Raw genomic sequence first — 9,232 nt, 5'->3', positions numbered from 1 at the left:
AGCCAGGGAGAGTGTATCATACGATTCAAGCTCCACATCAACCTAGAATACGAAGGGTCCTAAGCCCTTTCTACATCTAGAAACAGTTTTCCTCTTATTTCCAATCTTACAAGAATGAAAAGGGAAGTTTCTGCTCCTGTTTACTACACGTGCACAACACATCAACTGCATATATCCATTCAACACCACTGCTCTTCAACTCTATTCAAAAAAAAATGTAAAGAAATCAGAACATCACTGGGCAAAATTTCACCATATTGAGGAGTATATGGAAGCCTGTACATAACTTCCGGGTTTCGTGATCTCAAATATTCCTCTTAAACAAGATGTTTTATGCTTAATCAGCTTACACAAGATGGGCAAACTGGACCATCCGCTGAGAAGCAAATAATTTGCATATTCTTTCTCAGCCCGTTATTATAACTGAGATTCCCAACCTGGATATTCAAAGAAATTTAATACAACGGATCCAACAATAGCCAGAGAAAGCCTTAGTCTTCAGAAGTTCAGTGACCATGAAATCAAAACTCTTAGTGAAATGCTCAAACAAAAAATACACAAACGTAATTCTCCAAAGTACGTCTGCTTTTTAATTCGGGGCAGCATCAGCACGGCTACTGTTAATAAAGCTTTACTCAGTCTCATAATTGCAAGAAAGTAAGTAATATAATCAAAATTTGAAAACTGTGGTAGAAAATTTCAGAGATAAAACTTTGAATTTCTCAACGTAAGTAAAACACTGCGATACGCGCTCACCACGTGTATGCTGGGCCTTCCCCTTGGAGGTTTCCGTGTGCACCAAAGAGAACCTTCATTGTTTCACTCTTTATCTACCAGATTTAATGTTAAAAATCTGTCCTAACCAGAGACAGCCTAAGCATATACAGTCAGTTTACATATGAGGCAACAGCGCAGTTCTGGGAAGAAATAGGATGCCCTCTAAAGACTCTTGTGAGGTACACGGCAGCCGTAAGGCTTGCAGTTGCCATATTCAGAGCTGTGATTCATGACATTTGACGGGATACGGGGCGGGGGGGGGCAAGCAGGGCTGGGGCGAGGGAGACAGGAGCCCCATGAGCTTCCACAGAGAGCGGAACCCGACTGACCACAGTTGGCCTGACTCCACACATAGGATCAGCGTGCCTTCAAGACAAATACAGGAGTTCACATCAATATGCCAAGATTTATCAAACTAAACGTTAAAATGAAGGACATCCAAAATACGACAAGGTGTCCTTATACTGGGGAAGAGTAAGGCCTGACCATGTCCAGTTCCCGAAAATGCTAGTCTCCTGGTCGCAGCTCAAACACTCTCATCTGTGAAGATGAGTCACACTCAGTCGGGCCATCCTGTCACACCCAGAAGCCTGGCCCTGACGTCAGGCTGTGTAGACTGGAAGCAGCAGTAACTGGAACGCTGAAAACTAGGAGGTATTTCTTAACAGGGAGCTTTCTGTACTATGGGACTTTATGTGGGTCACCATACCGTCCCCAGACCTTCCGTCTCACATAATCATACAGACGTCCATTCCGAAATACCAACTCTAATATCCTTTCTTTACAAAATTTACTTCCCAGAAGGTACCTTAATAATTCTTATGGAACATCTATGAAACTATAATAATCAATATTTAAGTAATGATGATGCTGGAATAATGTTACCTGAGATCAATATGGCACTTAGGAAATCTTAATGTAAAAATAACCAGTACCAGCAAATTAATTCTTCCTCCACATTACTGCATATGTTGTAACATTACTACTTAAAAGCACATATTCTGTGAAGGTTATTGATTTATATACTGTTCAATTGTTCTAACTATTGGATATTATTTACTGTTATTCACCAGTAATAGTAACACTTTATTTTTTTAAAAAATGGAGTCCAAACCATAAAATTTTGTTGCTGCTTTTTTTTCTGGGTGGGGAGGGAGTGGGAATTGGATTTAGATTTTGTTTTTACAGGTAACTTCAAATTTAATGACATATTTTTTGAGAAATATACTCATTTCCTAAGATAAATCTTTTACCCAAAAAATAAACACTGAAATGGAAAATGGATCTACCATGTACGTCTTCTCCTGCCGTGCATTAATGTGAATTAAATAGACCTTAAAATCATAGTCTAGCAATCTGATTTTTTAAATGAATATTCAATTTCAGGAGTATTTTTTTTTAAAGTCAACTTTTTGAACTGGTATTTGCTCAAAGCAGGGAATCTCAGTAACCAACGAAAGTTGCACATTCAGGGTAAGAAAGAAATAGTAACATTTTTCTACTTTCATAAAAGATGTATGAAAATTACAGAAGCCCAGGGCACGAACAAAACTTTATAAAACTTTACCTTTATCATACTGAGAATTAGCTTTCCCATTGTAAAGCCCTCTTCACTCTGTCACTTTCTACCTATGAAACAAATGGGTGCAATTCTGATAGGGAAAGTTCTGTTGGCATGTGTTTCAATAAACCACTTTGATAAGAAATGCAATAATATTTCTCCGTGTAAGAATATAAGACATGAAGAACATACGATGGGCATAGGTACTGCTTCTTTTTCCCCTTCCCTTTCTTTGACGACTTCTCTTTAGAACAGGCTTCTTCAACACACAAGGAAATTAAAATAAAAAAGGCCACCGCCAATACAAACTTCATCTTGAAAAGTTAAACTTCAGGAGATCGATCTACAAGAAAGAACAAGAAAATGTTTACATTTATGAGGCAAATGGTAACTACACGACTCTTTAAGGAGTACGACCATTACTACCCAATGGACAAGGGTGTCTTGTACATCAGTTTCTCATTGCTCGTGGCAAACATCTGTCTTGCATACAGGTGTAAACATTAAGATTTTATCATATTTTAAGCTTATTCAATATATTCAGTATAATTTTCTATTCTTTCTCTTCTGAAGAAAAAACTCTGTAAGTTCCATCTTTGAAGTCCACTTTTAGACTTTTAAAATCATATCATGTGTGTTTTCATGTATAATCATGTATAGTGTCTGTGATTTGTTTTACTTGAATAAATGCTATTTGGCTTTAAAAAAAATTCTCATTGCTCAAACCTACGTGGTTATACTTTTTTTTTTTTTCAATTTATTTATTTATTTTTGGCTGTGTTGGGTCTTCGTTTCTGTGCGAGGGCTTTCTCTAGTTGCGGCAAGCGGGGACCACTCTTCATCGCGGTGCGCGGGCCTCTCACCATCGCGGCCTCTCTTGTTGCGGAGCACAGGCTCCAGACGCGCAGGCTCAGTAGTTGTGGCTCACGGGCCTAGTTGCTCCGCGGCATGTGGGATCTTCCCAGACCAGGGCTCGAACCCGTGTCCCCTGCACTGGCAGGCAGATTCTCAACCACTGTGCCACCAAGGAAGCCCTCAGGGAGGCCACCAGGGAGGCCCTCAGGGAGGCCCTCAGGGAGGCCCTACGTGGTTATATTTTACTATACATTTTGTGATGGTTTCATAGTAAAAGTTAGTTTAAATAATGCTTCATTAAAATAAGACCCCTATGCATTCATTAAAATAAGACCCCTATGAGGAATACAAGGTAAGTATGCAAAAATTTCTACTGTATAGTTTCATAAAATTGTAAATTGATATTGAATCGCACAGTATATCAATATATGCTTAGAAAGATCCATGGAAAGATGTTTACACGGTTTTAAGATGGTTACGTCGTGCTAGGTCATTTAAATCGATGTTTTGTTTTTTAAATTTCCTCTGTTCTTTGACTTTTGCATGTATATTTTTTCAAAAACAATAAAACTATTCTCGAAGAAAAGATAATTCTATTAAAGGACTGATAGAGAAAAAAGAAAAAATTATTATCAAACAGTTTCACTGTCTAAATTCATTGTTTTTATTTATGTACATTAAATTCGCAAGTTACCTTTTACCCAAAAAAGGTGCACATTGATTTAAGTTAGCTTTTGGCTTTCCTACTCACATGATACTGACATTTATCATTCAAATGACGATTTCTGACTCCAGAAATTCGGGCAACATTGTATGAAATAAAATAGCAAATACAGTCAGCCTCCTCCAAATACTCTTCTTAGCTGTATTTTAATAACATTTTCCCTGCTCCAGGAGAATTACATTCTTGCCTATCTGATGCATTAAAAAAACAAAACACCTTTAAGCATCTCCTAACCCTGCAGTATTTAAACCTCTTCCGCATCCTTAATTCGCACACCAGAAGCAGAGTCTCCTTCGCTGCTTCCTGCAGAGTAAGAGACCGGTCCGCTCCTCCGCACTCGCGGAAGCCCCAGCTCGCCCTCATCATCTGGCTTCTCCCGTGTCACGTTCTTCCTCTCTCCTCCGCCCCGGAAGTCTCATCTCCTCACGTCTCCCCTTCGCAGCCCTAAGCAGGCAGGCGGGGACTCCTCCCTCCCGAGGGCGACGGCGCTCAGCAGGCCCACAGCTGCCCGCGGTCGCCCCGCACCCCAGCCGGCGGCGGCATCCGGCCCCGCACCTGTGCCCACGCCGCAGGGGCTGCGCCGCGCTCCCTCCCGGCGCCCGGAAGCCCGAGGCCGTCCCGGAGGTCTGCACGGCGGAGAGAGGGAGGCCGCCCCGTGCCTCGGCGTCCACCCACACCTCCCGAAGGCGGCCCCGCAGACCAAACGCCGCCGACGGCGCCCCTGCGGCCAAGCTCGCCGGCACCGCGGACCCGCGGGGGGCGCTCCCGCCGCCGCCGCCGCTTCCGCCTCCCGCGCCCCGCGCCCCGGCCTCGCCGCAGCGATGCTCACCCCGGACCCCCGCGCCCCGCGCCACGGCCTCGCCGCAGCGATGCTCACCCCGGACCCCCGCGCCCCGCGCCACGGCCTCGCCGCGGCGATGCTCACCCCGGACCCCCGCGCCCCGCGCCCCTCCCCCCGGAGCCGACTTACCCTGGCGCCCCGCCCGCAGCCCCGGAGGACGCGCGCTCGGGCCGGACGCGCCGGTGCGGGGGGAGCGGCTGCGTCCCGTCCCCGCGTCTCCGTCCCCGCGTCCCCGCGTCTCCGCGATGGGCTGACGCGCCTGCTCCGGCCGCCGAGCCTGCGCCGTGTGGTCCGCGCCTGTGCGGTCGGGGCGATGCGCGGCCGCGGCACGGAGCGGGGACGGCGTTGGGGACGGAGATGGGGACAGCGATGGGGACGGAGTTGATGGGGACGGAGTTGATGAGGACGGAGATGGGGACTGAGGTGGGGACGGAGATGGGGACGGAGTTGGGGACGGAGTTCATGGGGACGGAGATGGGGACGGAGATGGGGACGGAGGTGGGGACGGAGTTGATGGGGACGGAGTTGGGGACGGAGTTGGGGACGGAGTTGATGGGGACGGAGAAGTGGAGTTGGGGACGGAGGTGGGGACGGAGATGTGGACGGAGGTGGGGACGGAGTTGATGGGGACGGAGTTGATGGGGACGGAGAAGTGGAGTTGGGGACGGAGGTGGGGACGGAGATGTGGACGGAGATGGGGACGGAGTTGGGGACGGAGTTGATGGGGACGGAGAAGGGGAGTTGGGGACAGAGATGGGGACGAAGTTAGGGACGGAGATGGGGACAGAGTTGGGGACGGAGATGGGGACGGAGATGGGGCCGGGGCCGGGGAGGGCAGGCGTGTCCCGGCCGCGCGAGCGCCCCCTCCCCACGTCTGAGCGGGAGAATGTGGTCCCCGCCAGGGGCTGGAGACGATGCGGGCGGGGGTGGTGAGGGCAGTGTTGGATCAGAAGGAAAACCCTTTCAAGGAGCTGGAATCGTTTAGGGTCTATTTTTGACCATTAGTTTGAAAAGACAAAAAAACCAACCAAACAAACAACAAGAACAAAAAAACAATAGACTAACAAATGACCTTCTTGGACCAAACATACATTTTCTGTGACTTCATCATTTGCCTAGTCTCCTGGCATCTAACTTCATCTCTGAGTCTTATTTCCAATTTCTCCAAGCCTGACCTTTTAAGTGCACTTACATTGAGCAGAATCACTAAAACCGTATAAACATGGACACAAGTTGTTTTCATACCTTGGCTATTGTAAATAATGCTGCTGTGAACATTGGGGTGCATGTATCTTTTTGAATTTTCTTCACATAAATACTTAAAAGTGGAATTTCTGAGTCATATGGTAGTTCTATTTTTAAATTTTTGAGGAACCTCCATACTGTTTTCCATAGTGGCTGCACTAATTTGCATTCCCACCAAGTGTAGGCAGGTTCCCTTTTCTACACATTCTTGCCAACACTTGTTACTTCTTGTCTTTTTTGAAGATAGCCGTTCTGACAGGTGAGGTGATAGTTAATTGTGGTTTTGATTTTCATTTCCCTGATGATGAGTGATGTTGAGCGTCTGTTCACGTGTCTGATGGCCATCTGTATGTCTTCTTTGGAAAAATGCCTATTCAGGTCTTCTGCCCATTTTTTGATTGGGTTGTTTGTTTGTTTGTTTGTTTTCATATTGAGTTGTATGAGTTCTTTATATATTTTGGATATTAACTCCTTATTGGACATATCATTTGCAAATATCTTCTTCCATTCGGTAGGTTCCACTTTTGTTTTGTTGATGGTTTCCTTTGCTGTGCAAAAGCTTTTTAGTTTGTGTCCCATTGGTTTATTTTTGCTTTTGTTGCTTTTGCTAGAGGAGTCAGATCCAAAAAATATTGCTAAGACCAATGTCAAAGAGCATAGTGCCTAAGTTTTCTTCTCAGAATTCTATGGTTTCAGGGCTTACATTTTAAGTCTTTAATCCATTTTCAGTTTATTTTTGTATCTGGTGTGGGAAAATGTTCTAGTTTCATTCTTCTACGTGTATCTGTCCAGTTTTCCCAGCACCACTTATCAAAGAGGCTGTCTTTTCCCCATTGTGTATTCTTGCCTCCTTTGTCGTATTAATTGATCATGTGCATGTCGGTTTATTTCTAGGCTCTCTATTTTATTCCATTGATCTATGTGTCTGTTTTTGTGCTAGTACCATACTGTTTTGATTACTGTAACTGTGTCATATCATTTCAAATATGGGAGTGTGGTACCTCCAGCCTTGTCCTTTTTTCTCAAGATTGCTTTGGCTATTTGGGATCTTTTGTGATTCCATACAAATTTTAGGATTATAGAGTTCTGTGAAAAATGCCATGGGTACTTTGATAGGGGTGGCATTGATTCTGTAGATTGCTTTGGGTAGAAAATATATTTTAACAATATTAATTCTTCTAATATATGAATACTGGGTATCTCTTTATTTATTAGTACTGTCTTCAATTACTTTTATCAGTGTCTTACAGTTTTCAGAGTACAGATCTTCCACTTTCTTGGTTAAAGAAAGCATTCCTAGGTATTTTATTCTTTTTGATGGATTGTAAATGGGATTGTTTTCTCAATTTCTCTTTCTGATATTTCATTACTACTGTATAGAAATGGAACAGATTTCTATATACTGATTTTGTATCCTGCAAATTTCTGAATTCATTAATTAGTTCTAATAGTTTTGTGGTGAGGTCTTTTGGATTTTCTATATATGGTACCATGTCATCTGCAAATAGTGACAGTTTTACTTCTTCCTTTACAACTTGGATGTCTTTCTTTTTTTTTTCTTGTCTGATTGCTGTGCTAGGATTTTCAGTACTTTGTTAAATAGAAGTGGCAAGAGTGGGCATTCTCGTCTTGTTCCTGATCTTAGAGGAAAAGCTTTGCTTTTTATCATTGAGTCTGAGGTTAGCTGTGGGTTTGTCATAAATGGCCTTTATTATGTTTAGATATGTTTCCTCTGTACCAACTTTGTTGGGAGTTTTTATCACAAATGGATTTTTAATTTTGACAAATGCTTTTTCACATCTATTGAGGTGATCATGTGTTTTTTATTCTTTGTTTTGTTAATGTGGTGTATCATATTGAATGATTTGTGGATATTGAACTATCCTTGCATCCCTGGAATAAATCCCACTTTATCATGATGTATGATCCTTTTGATGTATGGTTGAATTTGGTTTGATAATATTTTGTTGACGATTTCTGCATCTATGTTCATCAGGGACATTGGTCTGTACTTTTCTTTTTTTGTAGTATCTTTTCCTGGTTTTGGTTTCAGTATAATGTTGGCCTCTAAGAATATGTTAGGAAGTGTTCCTTCCTCTTCACTTTTTTGGAATAGTTTGAGATGGATAGGTTTTAACTCTTCTTTCAACATTTGGTAGAATTCCCCTGTGAAGCTATCTTTTTTTTTGTTTGGAGTTTTTTGATAACTGATTTGATTTCACTACCAGTAACTGGTCTGATTAGATTTTCTCTTTCTTCCTGATTCAGCCTTGAAACATTGTATGTTTTTAAGAATTCCCATTTCTTCTAGGTTGTTCAATTTATTGGCATATAACTGTTCATAGTATTCCCCTATGATTGTTTATATTTCTGTGATATCAGTTGTAACCTCTCTTTCATTTCTGATTTTATTTACTGGGCCCTCTTTGTTTCTTGATAAATCTGGCTAAAGGTTTATTAATTTTGTTTATCTTTTCAAAAAAGCAGGTCTTAGTTTCATCGATCTTTTCTATTGGTGTTTATTTTTGGTCTCTATTTCATGTATTTCCACTCTGACTGCAAGTTATTTTAATACACTTATTATCTATGAAAAACCAGAGGCTCAGAAAAGGAATTTATTTCTCCAGGATAATAGAGTTGAAGGGGAAGAGATAGGAGTACTTCACCTTTAATGTCATATTAGAACATTAAAGCTCCAGTTTTAGTTGCACATGAGTTAAAGCAGCTTATTTTTTAGACATAGACTTGGCTTGTACAGAATTCTGGCTACAGTTTAGGAAGTTGAAGTAAAAGAGGCTGTTCTAGTATAGATCCAGAATTTTACTTCCAATGCCAGGTTGGTCCTAAAGATTAATGAATATGTGAATTGTTTTTCACTTAATTTTTCTTTCTGTTCCATATAATAGCAATAATAATAATTATCATTTTCATTGATTGAGGGTGTACTATTTTCCAGGTGCTGCATAAATTTATTATCTCCTCTCCACCTTTATGAGGGCAATACTCTTCTTATTACCATTCATAGATAAAGATCCAAAGGCATCATATAACTTTTCCCAAGTTTGTTAATAACATTCCTAATAAATGATTGAGAGAGCTATGCACCTAAGTATGTCTGATTTTGGAAGCTGGGCACTAAAAATATTTTTGTGTGGCTGTAAATTTTATATTTAATAATAGCTAATGACATCCAAAATAACATTTATATACAGCCAAAACACATTAACTG

General features: G+C 42.1%; 1 protein-coding gene across 3 annotated transcripts in view; it reads right to left on the bottom strand.

Moving 5' to 3' along the window:
• GLRB (glycine receptor beta) overlaps positions 1–5,305 on the bottom strand; it is an 84,409-nt gene extending 79,104 nt beyond the window's left edge. The window contains exons 1-2 of one of the 3 annotated variants that reach the window (XM_082391344.1): positions 4,888–5,305; positions 2,531–2,681 (exon numbers count right to left, since the gene is read on the bottom strand). In XM_082391344.1, the coding sequence (XP_082247470.1) occupies positions 2,531–2,652 (122 nt within the window). In that variant the 5' untranslated portion in view covers positions 2,653–2,681; positions 4,888–5,305. Of the gene's footprint in view, positions 1–2,530; positions 2,682–3,944; positions 4,387–4,887 lie in introns of those variants that run through there. The other 2 variants (XM_082391342.1, XM_082391343.1) reach the window with 2 other exon arrangements.
• Between the last annotated feature and the right edge of the window lie 3,927 nt (positions 5,306–9,232).

The sequence above is a fragment of the Balaenoptera borealis genome (genome assembly GCF_965194805.1).
Source record: "Balaenoptera borealis genome assembly, chromosome: 4".
NCBI lineage: Eukaryota > Metazoa > Chordata > Mammalia > Artiodactyla > Balaenopteridae > Balaenoptera > Balaenoptera borealis.
The sequence above is the reverse complement of the archived record's forward strand: the minus strand, read 5'-3'. Positions and strand labels throughout refer to the sequence as shown.